At 40.4% G+C, this 26,306-nt stretch overlaps 1 protein-coding gene across 5 annotated transcripts in view; it reads left to right on the plus strand.

Annotated features, from left to right (window-relative positions):
• TLN2 (talin 2) overlaps positions 1-26,306 on the plus strand; it is a 181,141-nt gene that overhangs the window by 106,884 nt on the left and 47,951 nt on the right. For all 5 annotated transcript variants that reach the window (XM_063449395.1, XM_063449394.1, XM_063449398.1 and 2 more), the window contains 17 exons: positions 5,388-5,543; positions 9,327-9,428; positions 10,053-10,129; positions 11,364-11,547; positions 13,122-13,235; positions 13,448-13,556; positions 13,702-13,910; positions 15,708-15,806; positions 15,886-16,053; positions 16,402-16,696; positions 16,915-17,081; positions 17,168-17,296; positions 17,389-17,502; positions 22,477-22,590; positions 22,681-22,815; positions 23,393-23,521; positions 24,366-24,468. In XM_063449395.1, coding sequence (XP_063305465.1) covers positions 5,388-5,543; positions 9,327-9,428; positions 10,053-10,129; positions 11,364-11,547; positions 13,122-13,235; positions 13,448-13,556; positions 13,702-13,910; positions 15,708-15,806; positions 15,886-16,053; positions 16,402-16,696; positions 16,915-17,081; positions 17,168-17,296; positions 17,389-17,502; positions 22,477-22,590; positions 22,681-22,815; positions 23,393-23,521; positions 24,366-24,468 — 2,404 coding nt within the window. The remainder of the gene's footprint in view (positions 1-5,387; positions 5,544-9,326; positions 9,429-10,052; positions 10,130-11,363; positions 11,548-13,121; positions 13,236-13,447; positions 13,557-13,701; positions 13,911-15,707; positions 15,807-15,885; positions 16,054-16,401; positions 16,697-16,914; positions 17,082-17,167; positions 17,297-17,388; positions 17,503-22,476; positions 22,591-22,680; positions 22,816-23,392; positions 23,522-24,365; positions 24,469-26,306) is intronic.

Genomic DNA, 26,306 nt, shown 5'->3' on the forward strand with positions numbered 1-26,306 from the left:
TTGACCACGTGGGGGCACTTGGTATTACCAGGGGCTTAACCCGTGCGTTGAGAACAGTTTTTGTGAGGGCACTAACTGACGGCAACAGTACAGTCTCCTGGGTAAGATTTGTGGGTCATATCCCCTCCTCCGCCCTGCCCTCGTTTTTGTTTTTTGTTTTTTTGTTTTTTAAATAAAGTTTACTTTTTTAGGTTTGTGTCACACTTCCCCCTAGTTAGATCTTAAACCAACCCTTGATCTCTGCAAAAGAGCGGTGTATAAGCTGATAGGAGCCATCAGGGCAGGTCGGTGACTTTTGGCCAAGGGGGCAAGTGCACACAAATGGCCTTTCTATGTACATGCACATCTCTATGTAGATGGTCTTACTCATGTAGGCTTTTCCATATATTTAGGTTGCAGGAACAAATGTCACACGTTTGCAACTCCAGCAGAATCCATTCGTAATGGAGTGGTGGGAAGCAGTTTGGATCTTTCCAAAACACACAGATCTCTGTGAATTCTCCCTCATACCGTGCATATTGTATTATAAATGACAGCCGCCTGTCAGTTGTGAATGTCATTTGTGAGCATTTCCAGGGATATTCTAAATATTCATAGTCTTTCAGGGTGAGCAGCTTCAGGTACTGATGTCCAACTAGATATTTCCCAGTTGATTATGGGCTGCTGATCCTCAGAAAAACCCACCGAATGCCAGGTTTGGAAAAGCCTGCATGATTCTGCCAGTCACCTCATTTTTGCAATACTCTGCCAGCAGACTCCCTAACATATCTCCTAAAGCTTTTCATCGGCAGAAAAATGGTGCAACACAAACACTTTATTGAGCGATAGTCACCTTTTTGTACCAAGGTCTCCAACAGGGGGTCACCAAGAGAACAAAGCATTGCACAGCATATTTTACAATCCTGGAGACCTGGTGTCTGAGAGAAAACTTGAGCAGGAGAGAACTTTTTTTTAATGATCAGGCACCTGAGTGCCTTGCAATAGAGTCCCCTAAAACACGACTTTCCTCGGCGAGCATCCCCAAACGTTTTGGACACCTGAATACCTGAAGAGGGTAGTCGGTTTAAAAAAGTGCTCATATTGAAGGTTCCTAGCCTGAGTAGTCCCAAAGAGAATTTTGACTGAGCCACGAGCATCCTCCCATCCGGTGCAGAGTTCCACAGCGCTGGGTTGAAGGTCCTGGTCACATTCGATGACTGCTTGTGAAGCCGGTACATGGAGCTCACTCAAGTCCCAGGTTTCTATGGATGCCTGTCCACATTCTTAATTCAGTTAGTGCTCGGTTTGGTGGTGCTGGGGCCAAGAGCTATGTGAACTAAGTTTGACCGGACTGTGGCGATCCCTCTAGCTGATCTACAGTTCCAGGAAACTTGGTAGCTCCCGGTTGGGCGCACTGTGCCTGTGAGAGTCTCCCACAGGTCCCAGGGACTCTCTGGGTAGTTTGTTAGGCTTAATGTGAAGATGTTCAGTCGGGTGATTATAGTTTCTTGGGGAGAAGGTGGTGACTTGGAGACATGTCCTAGTCCGTGGTGACCGTGTGGTCTGTCACTCTCTTTGCGAGCCCTTCCATTGGCAGCCACAATATGACAATTAGAAATAGATTTTGCAGTTATTATTGCTATATATTATTTATATAGCGCCGAGAGATTCAGTAGCGCTTTACAATATTACGAGAGGGGGGATTTAACTATAAATAGGACAATTACAAGAAATCTTACAGGAACGATAGGTTAAAGAGGACCCTGCTCAAACAAGCTTACAGCTTTCTTGAACAGTGGTTTATGGGATAAGATCAGTCCCATAATGCTCCTGATTGGTGGAGCCTCTTTTTGGTCTGTGAGCGGTCTGTCTATAGCAGCAAACAGCCTTTCTTAGGTGGTCAACTGCAAGAATTTTGCAGATAATTGTTTTATTTATTTTTATTGTTTTATGATTTGTAATTTAAAATAAAAAAGTATTTCTAATACATTAAAAATGGGTGTCAATACTTTCCTTTTAACCGTTTCTGATCTGGACTTTTCATATGGGTCTTGCTGTACTTAGAGTTAACAGGAGAATTTTGTTTTTTAATAATTTTATTTTCATGTGTTGTCCTGGATATTTAATACTAAAAAAAAACGTATATTTGTAGTTTAATTTAATTTAATGTGAGTGACAATTTACCATTTCCAGCTCAATGAGCAAAATGTAAAATTATCTCTCATCCCTAAGGTACAAAGTAGTAGTGTGGCCTTCCAGGGGTTAAACAACGTGGGCTATAATTTTGCCAGCTTCTGAGACTTTTTCTCTTACATGCTATTAGCCAACTGGGAATGTGCAAAGTATTATTCATAAACTTTTTTTTGGGGGGGGGGGGGGGGGCAGTAGGAAAGCATGGCCTTTGATGTTTGACCGTTGTGGAAAAAGTATCCTGCACCCCCCCACCACCCTAGACTTTTGCGATTGGGAAAGGGGGTGATTAGACTTTAAAATATTCTTTATGGCATTTCCATGGCCTCAATATATAGATTTACATTGTTCAGGGTGGGGGAGAGGGAATAGTTGCTAAACCAACGTTTTTTTTAAAAAACACACACCTACATATAATAAAATAATATTTTGTGTCTTGTAGTTGGGGGAGTTGTAAAAGAATGAGCAACGAGTGAGTCATCACCAGTTAGGGGCATGATAAAATCTGGAATGATTTACTGAAATGATCCTGATTAACCCATCACACGCTGCGTAGAATGTATGGAGGCAGACACACAGAGGTTAATGAAGACCAGCTGTTTAAACCCAATAACATGTCTTGCCTTCACGTATAAGCAGAGTGCTCGAAGCATCATACATGGGCTAATGGTACTTGTACTGACCATTTTATAGAAACCTTAATAATTAAAAACATTTGAGCTTAATTCATGCATCTTTGTAGTGATGAGTCATCGTAATCAAAGCTACCCAACCGATACCCAAATATCTCACACCACTTAAACCAATTAACACGCAAGACGTACAGGATTGTGATAAAATTACTTGCTGTAGTATCTTTTAGCATATAAACTTTCCACCCACCTTGTAACAAAGAAATAGCTTGGGAAAAAACCTAACTATTTATTCTTTGTTTCAAATATAAAGATAATGGTGGTCATGGGGATCATGGATAATTCCATTTGTCATCTCCTGCCCAATCGCCATAGACCACGTATTCCAGTGGGTGTCTAGTAACATTATAGTAACAAACACCAAGCCAGCAGAATTCCATGGTCTCAATCAAGGAACGTAAAAGCTGGAGTATTGATTATTAGGTATAATAGAACACTAGTCACATGAAACATAATGTATACAGCACTGGCCATGATGTGAGATGCTGATAATTTATGACTGCTCCTAACACACATACTCGTTTGTTTAGCCTGCCGTTTTAAACCTCCACAGGCGGCCAGACAGCATGGAGAAGTGTTTAGAATGACAGAACAAGAACTGTCATGCTCCATATAGTGTGACAAGATAGGGTCAAAAAGTGAAACTCAAACCTGCACAAGGATAGCACAGTGAGGCTACTGAGAACCAGGGAGAGCATCTAGTCTAGGGAGACAACAGAAATGTCATTGTTTTAGGTTTTGTGATGTTATCGGCCTGCTTCTTTATGGTTCCCTTCCATTTGTGTCTGGCCGGGATCTTTTAATGATTTTATAGCAGACCGCAAGCATCAGTAATGCAACTGATATAAACACGGCTGAAACAGCAGCTCAGAAGATTTTGCCTGACTTGGCTCTTAGCTGGTAACTCCTGTAACTATGCTTCTACAATTTGAAGGTGCACTATGGTCACTAAAACTACTTTAGCTTAATGAAGACGTTTTAGTGTGTAGATCGTGCCTCTGGATTTTCACTGCTCAGTTCTCTGCCATTTAGGAGTTAAATCGCTTCTGTTTATGCATCTCCCCTGGCTGTAACTGACACAGCCTGCATGGAAACAAAATGGTTTCACTTTCAAAAAGATGTAACTTACTTTAGAAGTTTTTATCTCCTGCTCTGTAAATTGATCTTCAGTTACATACAGGAGGCTCCTGCAGGGTCTAGCAAGCTTTTAACAGAGCAGGAGATAGGACATTCTAAATGAAACAGAATTTGCAATAAAGGAAGTGTAAACATTAGATGACTCTTTACAGGAAGTGTTTATGGAAGGCTGTGCAAGTCACATGCAGGGAGGTGTGACTAGGGTTCATAAACAAAGGGATTTAACTCCTAAATGGCAGAGGATTGAGTAGTGAGACTGCAGGAGCATGTTCTATACACCAAAACTGCTTCATTAAGCTAAAGTTGTTTTGGTGACTATAGCGTCCCTTTAAGATAAATCTTAAAACCTTTTTCAGCAATTCATGTACATTAAGAACCAGTTATATAAAGTGAAAAATTACTCCGATCCGTCAAGTAATACTTTTCTCGCTTTCATATATCAGTAGTTGTTCCAAAAGAAGGCAAAATATTCAGTCTTAAAAATGTCATATCGTGCCCCCAAAAAGGGGGGAAGAAATGATCTTTGTGCTATTATATCATATGATGAAAAAAGGCAGAATGTTACTAATTGAGGAATTTCCAAAGCTGTTTAAAATCGTTCAGCACCCTTCAGCAGTTGCATGTTTTCTGCCCTCCTGAAGTATGCATGTAATAATGCCTTCTTTTGTACATTTGAGAAAATCAATAAAAGTGATATATAGTGTGAAGGGAAAAAAAAAGCACAATGTCTTTAAAAAGCTTACATAATCGTCGGGGGGGGGGGGGGGGGGGAAACTGATTTCAGCAGACATTCTTCCAGCTTCTAAAGCATATTCTACGCTCTCATCTCCTCTGGTGCTTTCCTTTTTAATTACCATCTTCGTTAAGATTAGATTGTTTAACCCACTTTCTTTCTACCAGTGATCATTTTCTGTCTGTGTTTTTTGCTGACATGACGTTTTCCAAAATCAACCGATTTCATACTCTTAACAAATAGTTTGTTGTGAATTTATAAATATTTCCTGCCTATTCATGACCGTGTCACACGCAGGTAGCGTTTCCTTTCTGAGCTGGTGGGACTCAGGGAAGGTTTATTACAGTACTGTAGAAACCAGCTGAAATATGACTTATTAAAGAATTTGGAAAACGTATTTACTGTATAAGGAAGCTTTGTTTTTTTGCGTCTACATTTTATTTTTGATTTTCACTTTACTCTGCGTTTGAGTCTGTCCAACTCAATTAATAAATAGTAGTACAAGTAGCGTGAGGTGTACAGTGATCAATCCCCCCCTTAAAATATAAACAATTAAGCAAAGCAAATCCCGAGAATCTACCAGGTTTATTGTTTTGGCGTATTAAATGGTAGATGGACCTATAACTCAGGTCTAATCTTTCTTTCTATGTCTCTAGGAGAAAATGAAGGGGAAGAACAAACTAGTGCCACGTCTGCTGGGGATCACCAAGGAATCAGTCATGCGAGTAGATGAGAGAACTAAAGAAGTGCTGCAGGAATGGCCCCTGACCACCGTCAAACGCTGGGCTGCATCTCCTAAAAGTTTCACACTGGTATTTTTATAACCTCTTGTATTATTATATAACCTCTCCCTATAACTCCTCCTATTACTCCATATAACCTCTCCCTATAACTCCTCTTATTACTCCATATAACAACTCCTATTACTCCATATAACCTCTCCCTATAACTCCTCCTATTACTCCATATAACCTCTCTCTATATCTCCTTCTATTACTCCATATAACCTCTCCCTATATCTCCTCCTATTACTCCATATAACCTCTCCCTATAGCTCCTCCTATTACTCCATATAACCTCTCTATAGCTCCTCCTATTACTCCATATAACCTCTCCCTATAACTCCTCCTATTACTCCATATAACCTCTCTCTATAACTCCTCCTATTACTCCATATAACCTCTCCCTATAGCTCCTCCTATTACTCCATATAACCTCTCCCTATAACTCCTCCTATTACTCCATATAACCTCTCCCTATAGCTCCTCCTATTACTCCATATAACCTCTCCCTATAGCTCCTCCTATTACTCCATATAACCTCTCCCTATAACTCCTCCTATTACTCCATATAACCTCTCCCTATAGCTCCTCCTATTACTCCATATAACCTCTCCCTATAACTCCTCCTATTACTCCATATAACCTCTCTCTATAACTCTTCCTATTACTCTATATAACCTCTCCCTATAGCTCCTCCTATTACTCCATATAACCTCTCCCTATAACTCCTCCTATTACTCCATATAACCTCTCCCTATAACTCCTCCTATTACTCCATATAACCTCTCCCTATAGCTCCTCCTATTACTCCATATAACCTATCCCTATAGCTCCTCCTATTACTCCATATAACCTCTCCCTATAGCTCCTCCTATTACTCCATATAACCTCTCCCTATAGCTCCTCCTATTACTCCATATAACCTCTCCCTATAACTCCTCCTATTACTCCATATAACCTCTCCCTATAGCTCCTCCTATTACTCCATATAACCTCTCCCTATAACTCCTCCTATTACTCCATATAACCTCTCTCTATAACTCTTCCTATTACTCTATATAACCTCTCCCTATAGCTCCTCCTATTACTCCATATAACCTCTCCCTATAACTCCTCCTATTACTCCATATAACCTCTCCCTATATCTCCTCCTATTACTCCATATAACCTCTCTCTATAGCTCCTCCTATTACTCCATATAACCTCTCCCTATAGCTCCTCCTATTACTCCATATAACCTCTCCCTATAACTCCTCCTATTACTCCATATAACCTCTCTCTATAGCTCCTCCTATTACTCCATATAACCTCTCCCTATAGCTCCTCCTATTACTCCATATAACCTCTCCCTATAGCTCCTCCTATTACTCCATATAACCTCTCCCTATAACTCCTCCTATTACTCCATATAACCTCTCTCTATAGCTCCTCCTATTACTCTATATAACCTCTCCCTATAACTCCTCCTATTACTCCATATAACCTCTCCCTATAACTCATATTACTCCATATAACCTCTCCCTATAGCTCCTCCTATTACTCCATATAACCTCTCCCTATAGCTCCTCCTATTACTCCATATAACCTCTCCCTATAACTCCTCCTATTACTCCATATAACCTCTCCCTATAGCTCCTCCTATTACTCCATATAACCTCTCCCTATAGCTCCTCCTATTACTCCATATAACCTCTCTCTATAACTCCTCCTATTACTCCATATAACCTCTCCCTATAACTCCTTCTATTACTCCATATAACCTCTCTCTATAACTCTTCCTATTACTTCATATAACCTCTCCCTATAACTCCTCCTATAACTCCATATAACCTCTCTCTGTAACTCCTCCTATTACTCTATATAACCTCTCTATAACTCTTCCTATTACTCTACATAACCTCTCTCTATTACTCCATATAACCTCTCCCTATAACTCCTCCTATAACTCCATATAACCTCTCTCTGTAACTCTTCCTATTACTCTACATAACCTCTCTCTATTACTCCATATAACCTCTCTCTGTAACTCCTCCTATTACTCCATATAACCTCTCTCTGTAACTCCTCCTATTACTCCATATAACCTCTCTCTATAACTCCTCCTATTACTCCATATAACCTCTCCCTATAACTCCTCCTATTACTCCATATAACCTCTCCCTATAACTCCTCCTATTACTCCATATAACCTCTCCCTATAACTCCTCCTATTACTCCATATAACCTCTCTATAACTCTTCCTATTACTTCATATAACCTCTCCCTATAACTCCTCCTATTACTCCATATAACCTCTCTATAACTCCTCCTATTACTCCATATAACCTCTCTCTGTAACTCCTCCTATTACTCCATATAACCTCTCTGTAACTCCTCCTATTACTCCATATAACCTCTCTCTGTAACTCCTCCTATTACTCCATATAACCTCTCTCTATAACTCCTCCTATTATTCCATATAGCCTCTCCCTATAACTCCTATTACTCCATATAACCTCTCTCTGTAACTCCTCCTATTACTCAATTTAACCTCTCCCTGTAACTCACCCTATTACTCCATATAAACTCCCTGTAACTCCTATTGCTCCATATAACCTCTCTGTAACTCCTCCTATTACTCCATATAGCATTTCCCTATAACTCCTCCTATTACTCCATATAACCTCTCCCTATAGCTCCTCCTATTACTCCATATAACCTCTCTCTATAACTCCTCCTATTACTCCATATAACCTCTCCCCATAACTCCTCTTATTACTCCATATAACTCCTCCTATTACTCCATATAACCTCTCTATAACTCCTCCTATTATTACATATAACCTCTATCTATAACTCCTCCTATTATTACATATAACCTCTCCCTGTAACGTGTCCAACTACTCCATAGTGTTTCATGCTTTTAATAGAACCTTTTATGACGTACATTCAGATAGGTAGAGATATATTGTTCTCCATGTGATGGCAAAATCACCAGCTAGTTTCTGGATTACAGCAATAGTTCTAAACCCAGGGGTCCTAAATCCTCAATGATAGGAGAAACAGGGATTTGGAACAGTCCCCAAGCAGTTGCCTTAACCCCTTAAGGACACATGACATGTGTGACATGTCATGATTCCCTTTTATTCCAGAAGTTTGGTCCTTAAGGGGTTAAATAAGTTCCATAGTATAGCGGCATTGTCTTTTTTATTATAATGGAAACCCCTTTGATACGGAGATGGGTTTAATTAAGGTGTTTTGTAAACTTAATGCAGATATTATGTTACCCTTGATGAATGAATCACTGAGGTAATTTTCCAATTGAAGAATAGGTCTCCAAGATGTGCATAATTTGGGTCCTTGACAAAATGTTTGAAAACCACTAGAATAAAAGGTATTCATACCGGACGATCGCTCCCTGCAAATTCCTCCATACACAGCACGGAATCTGCGCATGCACTTGACTCAGCTTGCATCCCACAATTCTTAGCATGCAGGTGAATGCCAAGGATGCAGTAAAGTCCCTTTGGGTGGAGAGCCCATTTTGCTCATGGCATTCTCCAATATGGCATTTATTGCTGTGTCAATAGAATGTCAGATTCCATGCAGAACAAAAGTACATTCTATACATTTACTGCACTAGCTCTAGATACCTTGTTCTAATCTTTACAAGGATTCCAGGTCCTGTTAGGCTGTCAGTCGTGTCAGGTCCCCTTTTATTCTGTTACCTTTTGCTTGCATTTGTGCCCGCGTAAATTGGGTCTTCTCTAGAATAATTATCTACCAGTAGCACTATAGGTATATCATGACTTCTAACTTATGCATTTTTTTCAGGATTTTGGGGAGTATCAAGAAAGTTATTACTCCGTGCAGACGACAGAAGGAGAGCAAATATCTCAGCTTATTGCCGGCTATATTGATATTATACTTAAGAAGGTATGAACACTATGTACCGATTTAAAGTGGGATGTCTTATTCACAAATAAATACACAAAGATAGAAATACCGTCTAACCGCTTCACAGTTGGGTCTCTACAAGTACGTTGTGATGGCTAATAACAAATACTTGGCGCACACAGGATTCTACTTTTTCCTCTTCCATATAATCCTTTGTTTGCATGTTCAGATTTAGTAGCGATTTTTCCCAAGAAGCTTTTGCATTTTGTTAACATGAAATCCTATTGAAATATCTCAGGAACTTTACATAATATTTGAAAAGAGATTTGCCTTCATCTTCTAAATTCGGAGTGTGGCCTCATTTTGTTCTTTTATAATGCTTTTCTTGAAGGACTTTCACACTAAACAATAAATAATAGAGAAGAAAAATCAGAACTTGTCTCCTATAAAACAAAGACTTTAAGCCTCTGGTCGCCAGGAAGTGGGTGCCTAACTGTTTCAAAACTGCAGTTCCCATGGTGCTTTGCCAGGCTTATAGCGAGAAATAGGAAACTGGGAGTTTTGCAACATATGGGCTAGCATATTTAAACATTATTTATAGGGATGTATGGTAAAATTCTCATGTTTTTGTTTTTTTGTTGTTTAACCCACCCACCCCACCAGAAACAAAGCAAGGACAGATTTGGGCTGGATGGAGATGAAGAATCAACAATGTTAGAGGAGTCTGTCTCGCCAAAAAAGTGAGTCTGTCAAAATGAACGAACCAAGGATGATAATATTTTTCACAAAATGAGACCCTTTACTACCTTAACCCACGTAGATAGGTCGTCCCCACAGGGGTCATCAGTCTGTCCCCTTTTTTACCTACATCTATTTTCCCATATTATTATTATTACTATTTGATATTTTACTAATATTGAAAATTAGTCATTTTTTTGAAGTGTGTGCGTGTGTGTGTGTATATATATATATATATATATTTATATGTCCTCTCCTGATGTCTCACCGTCCCTCTTGACTCATGTCTGACTGCCTCTCTGCTATTTCTAACTGGATGGCTGCTCACTTCCTTAAACTTAACCTGTCCAAAACAGAACTTCCAATGCCCCACCCTCCCCTCAAGTGTTGCTACTCCCTTATCTGTTTTCCCCAAGTTAATGGCGCTACCATTCGCTCTACCTCGTAGGCTCACTGCCCAAGTGTTCTTTTTGACCCTGACCTCTCCTTCACCGCTCATGTCCAGTCACTTGTCAAATACTGCCGCTTCCATCTCAAAATCAAAGCTCGCACCTGCCCCTACCTAACACCGGGTGCTGCTATGGTGTTTGTCCATGCTGTTATTATAACGTTCCTTGACAACTGCAGTTCGCTTCTCAGTGGTCTTACATGTTCCCAACTTGCCCCGTTACATTCTATAATGAACGCGGCGGCGAGGCTCATCTTCCTGTCCACACGTACCTCCTCCGCCTCTCTAGGGGTGCACTGTTCCTTTTGAACTTCCTTCTCTGCTCCATTAGACTCTCACCCAATCTCTGTTCCTTCAAAAGATTATTAAAAACTCCTTTAGGAAAGCATATCAATTAAATTATTACTGGCTTTCCCTCCCCGCACCTTGTTAACCCACCTTGCTTCCTCTCCTGCAACCATGCCATCCAATAAACTAACTCACTCTTGTGTCACTTTACACCACTCCCACTAGAATGTAGCACATTTGAGCAGGGCCCTCAGCACCCTCTGTTCCTGTGCGTCTGACTCGTCTTGTTACAGCAGATGTCATTTCACCCATTTTACAGAATTGTTTGGCGCTTTATAAATAACATTATATATTATACACGCTCTCACAACTGCCTGATGTTAAACTGTGGAGCATTTGTTAATGCCCTCAAGGATATTGACATTTATTGATTCCCATTAATTTATGCCGTTACCACTAAATGCTGGTGGAGATAACACATGTTCTGCTTATCTTTCCAGGTCTACCATTCTACAGCAGCAACAGCTCACCCGACCAGGGAGGCCCGAGCATGGTACAGTAGCTCTGCCGGCCATTATACGTTCAGGATCCAGCGGACCAGAAACATTCAACATGGGAACTATGCCATCTGCACAGCAACAGCTCACCACCGGACAGATATACAGAGGACACATGCCGCCTCTGGTAAGAACGCTTGACCAACAGAGCACAGTGTAGAGTCTCTTAAATGTCGTCTAACTTTGGAGGGCCTTTAAAGCCATGTAACTTAAAGGGACACTATAGTTACCAATACAACGTTATCTTAATGAGGCAGTTTGTGTGTATAGATCATGCCCATGCAGAGTTAAATCACTTGTTTCTGTTTATACAGCCCTAGCTAAACCTCCTGCATGACAAAAAAACTGTTTAAATTTCAATCAAATGTTAATTTGCTTTAGAAGTTTTATCTCCTGCTCTGTAAATTTAACTTTATTTACATTCAGGAGGCTTCTGCGAGGTCTAGGACAGGAGATAAGCAATTCTAAATTAAACAGACAGTGCAAAAAAGGAAGTTGAAACATTAGAAGACTCTTTACAGGTCAAGTGTTTAAGAAGGCTGTGTAAGTCACATGCAGGGAGGTGTGCCTAGGGCTGCATAAACAAAATGATTTCACTTTTAAATGACCGAGAACTGAGCAGTGACACCCCAGGAGCATGATCTATACACCAAAACTGCTTAATTAAGACAAATTTGTTTTGGATTTAGTGTCCCCTTAACTTGCGTGGAATCGAGCACTTAGATGGATGAGTTTTAGAATGGATGAGTTTTATTGTAGGGTGATATTCCTAATTGTAGTCAGAAGTGGATCTCCGTTTGTTTGATTTATTGGATTTAACTTAAGATTCACATTGCTTTGTTTTTTTGTTTTTTGTTTTAAATCTCAAGTTGACAAATATAATATCATATTGATATTTTCTGGATAGTTTCAATATTAGAGAATGTTTTTATAGTGTAATAACCGGTGAAGCAAGTAATATTTCAATCATAGAAACTGTGGGAGCCCTGCATGGGAACATAAAGAAGGGTGTAAACTACCTTGTTGATACTTTGTTGCGAAGTGTCAAACAGAATGTTTTCCAGTGTTTCAGGGCTCAAAAGTTCCAGTAGCCATTGGCAAGTGGAAATTCACCCATGGGCATTACAGGTCTTAAGTGGAAGTGACGTTTAGGCCTAGCTAGTAGCATAGTGCTGAAATGTGTGATCCATATTTACTCCCACACTAATCTTTCTTGTCTTCAGTGATGTTAATTTTCTGCCCTGTATAAAACCCAGTCATCCTAGGGGTCGGTGCAGCCCAGTCCGACATGTTCATTAGTTTTCATCCAAAAGCCCCTTCTAATTTCTAGATGAAAATTGAATTATTGCATTTTTTTTTTTTTATTATCCTTCTTCTAAGTGTGTCCCTCATTAGATACTTCACTGGGCTCATCCTCCCAATTAATCATGGCTCTCGGCATCTCGGCTGCATGTCACCGCTAATTACTATAAGAAATTGGATTCTAACCTACTTTTCTACGTGTCCTAAACTTTTCAAAGCAAGGGAATAAATGCTTGAAATGTTCCATGTGCTGGAGTTCTGGGTGTTTCACATTTTCTCTTCTCTAACTTTTTAATAACGGTGTGAATTTGGGAAGTTAGGTTTTTCTTTTTTTTTGCATAGAAAGAAAAAAAAACTATATATATAATTTTTTTTTTTTTTTGGTATCTTGTGTTCCAGTCTTCTGCTCAACAGGCTTTAATGGGGACCATAAATACAAGCATGCACGCTGTGCAGCAAGCCCACAATGACCTCAGCCAGGTGGACAATCTACCCCCTCTTGGACATGACATGGTGAGTGTCGTAATAATAATAAAAATAAAATAACAATTTACCATGTGCATTATTAATACTAACCCTGGAATTTTATACTACCTAGAGTTATTAGTTTACATTTTTACATTTCATCTTGTAAGCCAAACTTGAGCAATGTATTAATAATACGGTCAATTATATCTTTATGGTTTTCTTGAATTATCATCACTTTTTTATTATTTATGTTTAAGGCATCAAGAGTTTGGATTCAGAACAAGGTTGATGAGTCGAAACATGAGATTCATTCCCAGGTTGATGCCATCACCGCAGGAACGGCGTCTGTAGTGAACCTGACGGCCGGTACGTCCACACGATGTTATTAACATTATTAGTGATTCCTTTTTAGATTGCAACCTGTTTTAATGGTGAAGGTTCACATAAAACCAAGTTTTTATTTATGGAAAGGACCTTATTAATCATTGGTTCTCCTGTTTCTTTAAAATAGGGGATCCAGCAGAGACGGACTACACCGCAGTGGGTTGTGCGATCACCACTATCTCATCCAACTTAACGGAAATGTCAAAGGGTGTGAAGCTGTTGGCCGCACTGATGGAAGATGAGGTCGGGAGTGGAGAGAAGCTGTTGGGGGCAGCAAGAACTCTGGCTGGTGCTGTCTCTGACCTCCTCACTGCTGTGCAGCCGTCCTCTGAAGAGGTCAGCCGCTTTTACTAGAATAGAATAGAACTACAGTATTTCTCTATGAATACTGGATGCGCTTAAGTGTGTGTGTGTATATACAAATAGCGAGGGCTTGCACTCCTGGTGTAATCCTGTGGGGCTCGGTGCTGGTCTGGCAAGGATCATGTAGACATAGCCGAAATGACCGCACTCCATGACTTTGTATAGATTTTCAAATAAAATGTAACTTTTTATTCAATCCATTTAAAAAGTCAACGTTTCAGCTCCCACATGGAGCTTTCATCAGGACAAAACATAACTTACAAGTACAGGCACAAAGAAATATATACCCCCCAATCCCTCAAAATAATTTACCTTAATTGTGTACTCACCTAGCCATGAGACCGCTTTCCCTGCATTAGAGAGTGATGTATCTCTGAGTGTGGTGGCCATGTGTGCAAGGCCCAGAAAAGGGGGCGGGTCTACAGGTTACTTAGTAACAATCCAACTGGACTGATTGCTTTCCACCTTGTAGCCTAGTAGTGTGTGTATGTGTATGTGTATGTATATATATATATAAATTCAAAGTAGATGGCTGCACTCACGGAAATTTCGGTTAAAACATAACTTTTATTCCAATTCCATAAAAATCGACGTTTCAGTCCCTCTTGTGGACTTTCATCAGGATCCTGATGAAAGTCCACAAGAGGGACTGAAACGTCGATTTTTATGGAATTGGAATAAAAGTTATGTTTTAACCGAAATTTCCGTGAGTGCAGCCATCTACTTTGAATTTATGGACTTTTTGCCCTGGTAATGCACCCGGTTTTTGATTCACTAAAAAGGTTAGCTTGTGTGCAAGGTACAATATATATTTTTTATATATATAGATATAGATATAGATATAGAGAGAGATACAAAATACAGGCAGTCCAACGTTTTAATAAGTCAATCTTCTTTATTCTAATAAATCCAGTGGTCGACGTTTCAGCTCCTAAGCAGAGCTTTTATCGGGATATGTCCTGATGAAAGCTCCGCTTAGGGGCTGAAACGTCGACCACTGGATTTAGTAGAATAAAGAAGATTGACTTACTAAAACGTTGGGAGTGCCTGTATTTTTGTACTACTATATCTTCTATGTTACCAGAGCACCAGGTACCATATATATACTTTTAAGTAGGAGTGCAAGAGCTTTGGAGAGAGAGAGAGTGTGTGAGTGTGAGTGTGTGTGTGTTTACTTTTTTGTTCAGACCACTATTTGTAAATATTGGTGTATCATAGCACACATAATAAAACACTGGCAGGAGAAACAATAGTGACTTAGTCTTTTATCAGGGTAACGCACTATTTTGGTGATTTTAAGCAGTGGTGGGGTCCAGCTCTTTCATGCTCCGTAGAGGAATGTCAACTCAGCATTTTAATCCGGGCTTGCTTTATCCAAGGCATGTGAATTAATTTAATTGTAATTTAGTTTAAAGGCTTATTTCCAAAGGCTAATAAATCAGTAGTGTGAGCACCCTTATTCTTGTATGTTTTGGTTTTGCATGGACTTTTCAGATATGGCTGATTGTTGGGTGTGCCTACCATTTCTTGTCCAATGCTTGCTCATGTATGTACTGTGTTTATTGGCGTCTTGTAGAAAAATAGGAGTTTATAACTCAAGGTTAAAGTAACCAGCTACAAACCTCCACTGTTGTACATGGCATTGTTTCCTTTAGCTTTTCATGTGTAATGTATATATTCAACCAAAGGGAGCACTTTTTGACTAGCAGAGGTTAACCTTGTAAACATTACCAACACACAATGATAAGATTCATTTCATTTCTTTTTCAGCCACGCCAGACTGTACTCACAGCAGCTGGCAGCATTGGTCAGGCCAGCGGGGATCTGCTACGTCAAATTGGGGAAAATGAGGCTGATGAGAGGTTCCAGGTACCTGGGCAGCTGGAGGCAGAGATTCAGTGTTATGGCCATTGTTAGTTTCCTGCAATTAATTCATTTATCTCCACAGGATGTATTGATGAGCTTGGCAAAAGCTGTTGCTAATGCCGCTGCCATGTTAGTCTTAAAAGCCAAGAATGTGGCGCAAGTGACAGAGGACACAGTGTTACAAAACAGGGTGATTGCAGCCGCCACTCAGTGCGCCCTCTCCACATCTCAGCTGGTCGCCTGTGCCAAGGTAAGAATGGAGTCACCAAAATATTAGCATGTTTCTGCTGTAGAAAGGATTTATTGAATAGTAATATATTCAAGTTTCTCACTTTCAAGTATTTCACAGTATTGGGAATTAGAGTTTTCCTAAAGGAATTGTGGGACAGTTCTACAGTTAGAAAAATTACTACGGAAGCCAACAGACTCTTCACATTTGTTCTGCTGGTTACATTGCAACTGTTACTTTCAAAACTTTTTCATTTCGTATTATTGTATATATTTTAATAAATGCATTTTTATTTTAGTTACAGAAATATTAAAACATTAAAATTTTAATAAAAACATTAAGCACTATGCTGTGTTTGTTTCACCATAGGTGGTGAGTCCGACCATCAGTTCCCCAGTTTGCCAGGAACAGTTGATTGAGGCTGGAAAATTAGTCGACCGTTCCGTGGATAACTGTGTGCGTGCGTGTCAATCGGCCACAGAGGATCTAGAGTTGTTGAAGCAAGTCGGAGCTGCAGCTAGCGTTGTCAGCCAGGCCCTCAATGATCTCTTGCAGCACGTTCGCCAATTTGCAAGTCGTGGAGAGCCAATTGGACGCTACGACCAAGCCACGGATACGATCATGTCAGTCACTGAGAGCATCTTCAGCTCTATGGGTGATGCTGGTTAGTGGAAATCGTTTTTTTCTGGATTCATATAAGAGATCATATAGTTTAAGCTTTTCTGAAAAGTGTTTAAGAACCAAGTAAGAAAGGCCTTTAATTTGTTAGTGTAATTATATTGGTAAACAGGTTCTGTGAATTTAAACAGGGTTAAGTTTATGGACGTGAACACGTTGCGTTTGTATTGTGGTTGTCAAATCTTGCTTTTCTCTCTATTGCAGGTGAAATGGTGCGGCAGGCACGGGTGCTGGCCCAGGCTACATCTGATTTAGTGAATGCCATGAGATCAGACGCAGAAGCTGAGATAGACATGGACAATTCCAAGAAGCTTTTGGCAGCTGCTAAACTTCTGGCTGATTCCACAGCTCGTATGGTGGAGGCTGCAAAGGTTAGCTGATTTAGGGAGTAACTAGGGGAGGTGGTGGTCTTCCTGCATGAGGTTTAGTGTGATACAGAGATCTTGATCTTTCACAGGGAGCTGCAGCAAACCCTGAAAATGAAGATCAACAGCAACGGCTGAGAGAAGCTGCCGAGGGACTGCGAGTTGCCACTAATGCGGCCGCCCAGAACGCAATCAAGAAAAAAATTGTTAATCGTCTGGAGGTAAGAATCAAACGCACACCCACTGTATCGTAGGTTATCCGTTTACTTCTCTCATACAGTAATACTATACTCTCTCTTCTCTGCCATCCTAGGCTGCTGCTAAGCAGGCGGCGGCAGCTGCGACACAGACAATTGCTGCCTCTCAGAATGCCTCCATCTCCAATAAGAACATGTCAGCCCATCAACAGCTGGTGCAGAGCTGTAAGGTAATGAATGTCAACAATTGCAACAGTGTACCAGTCTAAGCATTGTGTGTACTTTTAATGTAAATGCTACTTATAATGAAAATGCAGATGTAGTTTGTGTCAAGCCAATGAGTCTTCACTAAGGATCCAGTAATAATTTGGAATCTTGATGAATTCTGCTACAAATTAATTTAACACAGACCCCTTTTTCCTACAGCCTTCTGGATTTTGTTATTGGTTGTTTGAGAAAATTACATCATAGAATAAAGTGGGGATATAGATTGTTGGTTCTCAACCCTGTCTTCAAGGCACACAAACATAATGCTGCAGTTTACTATAGTCTGGTTAACACCTGATTTTGAGGCATTATCACTGTCGTCGTGATCACTCATGCCGTTCCTATACATTTTGACAATGCGTTTACCATTAACCGTTTGGAGGACGGGGGCCCTGTACCTTACTGTACACATTCAACTTTAATTGATATCACTCCTTTCTAAGAAGAGTCCTTAGCCAAATTCAATTCAACTTAAACAGGCTTGTTTTACCACTGAAAACACTTTGCAACTAATAACCCAACACCTTGAAAGTTAGTTGAGTAAAATCAACACCTCACCTGATATTGATATTTGGAAGAAATATCCACATGTACAAACACCTCATTTTTATTAAGGCGTGCAGATACACAGAGCTACAGAATACACACAAGAGACAACATATGAATAGGCACAATAGTCTATCGTTTCCTCCCAAACTTGTGAATGTGTGTGAATATTATTTTGATGATGGCAGAGAGGTTTTAGATGGTTTTAATAAAATCTCATTAATAAAAATATAAAAAAGTGATTACACTCAAACGACTTGATAATACAGTAAGCTGTAGGTAGTAGTTATGTTGACTGAAGATTCCCTTTAATAAAAAAAAATATTTTGCATGAAATGACACTGGGACACAATGGGAGCGATTTATCAAGTTGTTCTGTCCTAAAAAGTGGTCTCAAGTTCTAAATGTGGGTCAGTCAGCATGGCAAAGATTGGAATCCGAATGCACGTGTTACATGTTTTTCACCATTGTTTAGAACAGACACTGATACTTTGGCACCAATGTGTATATAAATGTAAAGAGAGAGGATTTTTAAGTGCTCTATCAAACACGTATGGAAAAAAAAAAAAAAAAAAAAGACTACAGGGAACAATAAACACAACACATTTTTGAATCCAAACTCCATTCTGATTAGTGTTTTCAGCCAATTAGTAAGAGCTTGTATGAAAATCCTGGTCTGTGAAAATCCATAGATGAGGATCTAGCCTGTTAGCACCCTATTAACTTCAGGCTTCTGGGAACACTTGAAGCAAAATGTACGTTTGTGACACCATGCATGCAAATGATTTGAATTTCCGTAAACGTTCTTTTTAAGATAACTGAAGCATTACTTGTTGCTCTGGTCTGTGAGCATGTTTAACTGTTTACAGATGTTAGCAGCCGTTTTGTATCTTTCACATATTTTCGTAATGGCTTCACAAAAGAGCAATTTTGGACCAAATTAAATTGTATTCCATCACATTAAAACGTCAATGTTTGTATTTGAATAAAGAACCCAGATGGATAGATGCTTCTTAACGTACACAGTGTTGTTCAGTCAAATTCCAAAGGGGAAGTGAATTGAAATTCGAATGTCACAATTTAGGTAAAACCTGTCCTACGTTTTCCCTTTATGATTTCCATTGACTACAGTACCTTGTTTAGTAAATACAACTCTAAACAGTTCTTCACTAAAATGGGAATCGTTGGAAATTCATAGAGTGTATCAAAGGGCTAAATTGGAAAAATTCTCCAAGTTAACCTGAAAATGGAAATGCAGTGGAGGGAAGTGTGTTTTTGGCTCTCTTTCTCCCCCCTCTGCCCCTGCCATTGCATTACTTACCCCAGTAAACTCCTAAAATAGAATATGGGTGTGAGGGAAGAAGACAGTCGTGTCTAGTTGACCATTCTACTTTAAGATTAATCATAACTTACTGAGCTTTTTTAAAGGGCTGTACCAACCCTTTTTAATTTTTAATAGTCAATTATATTTTTTGTAATTTTTCTTTAGAATGCTTTTTTGGGCATTGCTGACTTGGTCCCTCCCGCTCCTTATTTAAATAAAAAACCCTCTTCAATAAGCAATAACGTACCTGGCCTCCAGTGCTGGGCAAAGCTCTCCTCACTGCTATTTATGTCCTCTCCATCATCACGCCTTTCCTCTCAGCGGTCCAGTCAAATGTGTAAATAAATGTTTTAAATATTGTTTATATAAATACATTTTAAAAATCCCAATGCAGAGAGCGAGGGGAATGCAAGCTCTCACTTGCAGGTGTGCTCACAGCTCTGCCTGCTAGGGTAGAACCTGGTTATATCTGTAGTCAGTGCACAATTGCAGATTAGGTAGTTTGGAACAGAGTTCCTGGCAGTCTAATTCACTTGGTTTAACTAGTCCCTGACACAAAAGCAGAGATATCTCTATGTGCGCTGCGTTTCAGTACTGCACTCTAAAAGCAAAAGTGATCGTGGAGGCTGCGGTAACCTGTTAATGTCACGGATTTATCGAAATATGATCACTTGAACTTGATCGACTCACCTTGGTCATTGAGCTGCAGCTGGATTGACCTCTGTCTCCTGTTCGGATTAGTTCGTTCCTATCGTTTCCTATCAGCCCCTGCAAAAAAATAAATTAGAAATTTCGTTTGAAATTATAAACTTGTTGTCTGCCGGTGGATGTAATCAAGAGGTTACTTCTAAAGATCCATCAATCTTTGTGTCAGCTTTGTAATTGTAACAGGAACTCACTACATTAAAATATATTCCCATGTTATAAAAAAAAAAACGTGTGACTGGAAATCTAAGATGATTACCATATTTCACTGCCTAATGGTTGCAGATTTTATGCCTACTTCGTTTCCTTAAAAATGGGGGTGCGACCATTATGTGAAGCTTTCTTATATTATATACACCCTGTTCCAAATTATTATGCAAATGATATGTTTCTCATTTACCTAAATAATTGATGTAAATAACAGTCAGCATAATTCTCATGTTATCAACTATTAAGAGTACAATTCAACATAAACGTACAATGCACTGTTCCAAATTATTACACACAGTAAGTTTCAAAACACTTTATAGGTTGTAAAGAACTGAAAATTGTCATTTGTTGTGTTTGCAGCATATTTACTGAAATCAAAAGCTATTTCAATCAAACTTATAACAACATTTTAACTTTTTAAACATTTTAACAGGTCACGTTACATTTTAACATAGGACCCTTTATTTGATAGCATCTTCACAAGTCTTGCATCCATTGGACTTGTGAGTTTTTGGACAGTTTCTGCTTGAATTTGTTTGCAAGATGTCAGAATAGCCTCCCAGAGCTGCTGTTTGGATGTAAACTCATAGATCTTTTGCTTGAGGATGCTCCAAAGGTTCTCAATAGGATTGAGGTCAGGGGAGGATGGAGGCCACACCATGACTTTCTCTCCTTTTATCCCCATAGCAGCCATTGATGCAGAGGTATTCTTTGCAGCATGAGATGGTGCATTGTCATGCATGAAGATGATTTTATCACGGAAAGCATAGTTCTTTCTTCTGTACCAGGGAGGTCATCTTTACACCTTTGCAGAGGTCATCTTTACACCTTCGGGGGACCGTAAAGGGGCCGACCAGCTCTCTTCCCACGATTCCGGCCCAAAACATGAATCCACCACTGCCTTGCTGACGTCGTAGCCTTGTTGGAACAGGGTGGCCATCCACTACTCCATCCATCCATCTGGACCATCCAGGGTTGCACGGCACTCATCAGTGAACAGGACTGTTTGAAAATTAGCCTTCATGTATTTTTCTGCCCAATGCAGCCGTTTCTGCTTGTGAGCATTGGTTAGTGGTGGTCGAATAGAAGGTTTATGCATAGTAGCAAGACTGTGGAGGACTCTACACCTTGATGTCCGTGGGACTCCAGAGGCACCAACAGCTTCAAATATCTCTTTGCTGCTATGTAATGATATTTTAGCAGCTGCTCTCTTAATCTGATGCATGGATCTGGCAGAAATCATCCTCAATGTGCCTTTATCTGCACGAACCCGTCTGTGCTCTGAATCAGCCACAAATCTCTTAATAGTGTGATGATCACGCTTACGGTTTCATGAAATATCTAATGTTTTCATACCTGGTCCAAGGCATTGAACTATTTCACTCTTTTCGGCAGCAGAGAGATCCCTTTTCTTCCCCATATTGCATGAAAATGGTGCTCTGCTTAATAATGTGGAACACCCTCCTTTAGTAGTTTTTACTTAAATTGGGCTCACCTGGCAATCTAATTATCACAGGTGTCCGAGATTGTTTTCAGTGATCAAAAGAGTCCTGAGACACAATGCCATCCATGAGCTAAACTGAAAACCTAAATATTTGATCTTTGTGACACTTAAATAGAATATGCATAATAATTTGGAACAGGGTGTAGTCAAAGCTTTCTTTTTTTTTTTTAAACAGTTGCTGATAACCTTATAGTTGCTTATAACATAGCATATTTTCTAATGCTTTATGTAAACTGATCTTGATCCTTGTCCTCCTGTCATTTCTCCATGAGTTACATAAAATGCACTAACATACAAGAAACTGATGGGTAATAAACCCTCTCTTCAGTAGAAGATCAGTAGGATGTTCGCCATCGGTTTTCAAGAATAAGAATGTCTCACAACAGCCATGGTCAATTATGCGACTATTGTGTATGAAGTGAATTTATACCAATTTTTGGACAGAAAAACTAGGATGCGCCTATTATGCGGTGGAGTATGGTACTTGTCCTAAATCTCTCCTACTATATATTCAGTGTAAATAACAAAAGCCTTTGGAAGAGCAGTGTTAATCTGGAGCAGAGGTTCTCAATTAGCAATGTTCCCATTTACTAGGATTGAATTATCTTTTTAGTGTTGTGACTTCCCTTTCTCCACTTTGTCGAACAGGCTGTCGCAGACCATATCCCTCAACTGGTGCAAGGAGTGCGGGGCAGCCAAGCACAGACAGAGGATCTAAGTGCACAGCTCACGCTAATAGTCTCCAGCCAGAACTTCTTGCAGGTGAGAAGATGCTCAGCCGGTTCTACATAATGCTCCGTGTTCCATTTAGAATCGTATTTTCTGACCAATCTCCATGTCTGTTTGACGCAGCCTGGAAGTAAGATGGTGGCTTCTGCCAAGGCCGCTGTACCTACTGTGACAGACCAAGCAGCTGCTATGCAGCTAGGACAGTGTGCCAAGAACCTTGCTACCAGCTTAGCTGAGCTCCGTACTGCTGCTCAGAAGGTAAGTTGTTTTGAACATGCTATGACGTGCACATGACATGATGCATACAGTGTATTTGCTAAACCACTAACATTTAATGTAAAGCAAGTATAGCCAGCAGATAGCTCATCCTGCTATTACCAAACTGCAACGCTCTAAAAGGCATCTTGGGAGTTTTTGAGATGTGAAATTTAAGAAGAGGCTATAACTGTCATTTATGTGGAATTTACGTCATTGAATACTTCAATGAAAATAACATAACATGTGTTTGTTTTTCACAAGTGATGATATTTTAAACTTTTTACCATTTTTCGCAAAAGACCAGGGCACACATTGCAAATGATTTTTATTTGATTTTACTGTATAGTTATCAGAACCAGTTTTCTATTGTAAGTAACTAGCCAATATATTCTAGAAAATATTTCATTATATTAATATACAGAAAACTCCCCCTGTGAGAGGAGTGGAAGGCATATTGAGGCCGATAATGAAGTGACCCATCCACAGTCAGAATGAGAATGGCCTATTGTGACGTTTTTGCTGGATCAAAGTTTTGAAAAGATCATAATTACATCTGTTTCTATAACACGTTCTTTAGGCTCATGAAGCCTGTGGTCCAATGGAAATCGATTCGGCTTTAAATGCTGTGCAAACATTGAAGAATGAACTGCAGGATGCCAAAATGGCTGCCTCCGACCGGCAGCTGAAACCACTTCCAGGAGAGACGGTAATAATAATTACATTAAAATCCCAAATTTTAGAAATCTAATATAATTTCTTCTCATAAAACTATCCATGAAAGCCTGTGGCATGGGTGTCCTAAAGGTAGATCACTTCCATGATACTTTGCCTGATACAGCGTAACGCGGTGTGCAGCCAGGCACATAACTTGTTGATGCACCTGCTCTCTGACAACCATACTATTAATAAATACCTTGCAATATGATATTACTGCAGCTGTTGATAAAGCATATAAAAAGCTTATACTAAAAATTAATATCATCACAAATGAGTTTTATAGTAAAAATGCCATTTTAATAATTAATCGTCCAGTCAATAATTTCTGTGAGTTCCAGTGCTCTTTTCGCATCACAGATTAGATTTTTCCTTAAAAGGTCATTTTAGGAATGGAATTCCCACTTACCAATATACCATGAAGCCCCTGCAATCTATAATGTTCAAACAGACAACTTTTTTTTTGTTTTGCCGTCTTTCTATAATACACATGTATTTGTTGAAATGTCCACAAAGCAGACATGAGGCACAAACGGGATTGCCTTGGTGCTAACTGGTTGTGTTAGGCGATTTAAAAATACTATAATTTCAGGACTTGTTGATGACTTGATACGACCTTTACAAAAGTACTAGTCCATTTGCACTTGAAATGTTTTTTTTCTATAGTTTATGGTAATTGTGGCATTTCTTGTTGGTAGCATTTCAGGACATTGTGAATTTAAAAAAATAAAAATAAATATTTTGTGACCTGCAGTTTCCTTCCACTCTTGTGCTTGATTGCTTACTGTATTTGTTAAAAGCGGGTGATGTGCTAAATGCTTTCTTTGTGTCTGCAGCTGGAGAAATGCTCGCAGGACCTCGGTAGCACGTCTAAAACCGTTGGTTCATCCATGGCTCAGCTTCTGACATGTGCAGCCCAGGGGAATGAGCATTACACAGGTAACGTCTGTCTTCCATTCACATTGCAAGCTCGAAAGTAAGACCCTCAACCCCTTCTGTGTCTGCTTCTATATACACATTGAGCTTTTGATTCGTACTTCATATCCTGTTTTACTTGACGATCAACTACCAAAAATGTAAAACTCCAAGGCCTGGCAAATTTACGAGAGTTTTAAATATTTATAGTTTTTATTATTTTTGTCTTGTTCTCTGTGAAGTGAATGCAGTAAACGTCGGCGCCTTTATATGTAAATTTCCCAAGAAATTTCTACAGTTCCTGATTGCTGGTTCATTGAGTACTGCGTTGACGAACGTTATGGAAATACCTGCTAGAGGGGCGGAGCCGAGCGGCCATGCTAGACTGTCGCATATCAGAAGAGCTCCGTAGTGAATCGCTCAAAACAAGCCAAAATCGGGGCAAAAGCCTCAAAACTGGACAGCTCTGCGGCCCAGAGAAGAGAGCCTGAGAAGGCGGCAACAAGCAACAGGTCTCTCAACCGCAATCGGCGGCTTCTCTCCGGGGACAACCTGAGGCCTAGAAGAGGCCTACTCAGACGGTGCGAGGGAGGCGGCCGCTCCCTGCACAGACTGCAGCCCACTCACCCGGAAGGCTCCTTGGTACACTCTTCTCACCCCCCCTCCCCCGCCGGTGAGGGATATCCCGGCGACCCCAACCTGCGACCGAGCAGTAAACGCGACAGTGCCTGACCTGCACTACCAGACCAGTAGTGAAAAACATGGCGGGAGCCACGTGTAACTACCTGAACAGCCCCCCACTACCCTCACTCGAGATAAGGCTTGACCGCCTATTCGCTGCCTTCTGGGCAAAAATCTATCGCCGAGCGGGCACTGCCGAAGAGGTTACACCTGCAATACTCCCAAAAGAGGCTGTGCAACAACCCACAGCTACAGAATGGAGCCATGGCACAGTTCGAATGGCGGGGGAAGGAGGTGGGCTACCCGACAAAAGCCTCTGAACCGCAGTCCGAAAAAAAAAACGGTGAGCCACCCTACCCCTGAGCAGAGGCTTTTCCACCGCAGCTTTACCACCCTCTGGAGAAGTAGCAATCCACAGGTGGGGAAGCCGCTGCGCAGAAAGAGGCCGACCGGTGCCAAAGTGGAACACTGCCGTACAACCACAGCCATCCTAGGAACCACTGCCCATGTGATAGAACTGGCTCACACGACCATGTTACCTACCAAAGGCTCCAAACAGCACCGGCTGCAACAACCACCACCGAGGGGAAGCACCCGGCTTAGACGAGGTATCGGATGACCCCGCTGAGACTGAGACTCCTTGACAGGCAAGGTGCCCACTGTCACCCGCACTCAATATGCCTCCATCTTCCGCTGTTTGACTGTTCTATAACTTTCTTGCTATAGCCTTTAAGGCTTGCACCCATCAGCCCCAGATTCCCTCATTTGAAGTAACAGACCGCTACCAACGGACACAACGTTATCGGACATTAGCAAAATTTTGCCTGCATCAACCGCCTTAATTATATACCCAGCGATATACTTAGGCATTTTAGGCAGTTACTCCATACAGCATGCATAACCCCCACTGATTATCATACTGTGATAAACACAGTGGCAGTGTGTTGCTCACTCTCAGAGCAACTCGTCGATGTCGGTACCCAGCCCCACGCTGATCAGTGCTAGAACCACCCCAGCTTGTTGGCTACTGCTAAGCAATAACCAATCACTAAGTCTAGATGTATTATCTCTCTGCATAGTCAAGCTATGTTATTATCACTACTTAATTATAATCCGCAGATGAATAAGCATGTAACACTACAAAATCCAGTGTTAACCCTAGCATGTTATACTATGTTTAC

Source organism: Pelobates fuscus, chromosome 3 (assembly GCF_036172605.1).
Source record: "Pelobates fuscus isolate aPelFus1 chromosome 3, aPelFus1.pri, whole genome shotgun sequence".
Classification (NCBI taxonomy): domain Eukaryota; kingdom Metazoa; phylum Chordata; class Amphibia; order Anura; family Pelobatidae; genus Pelobates; species Pelobates fuscus.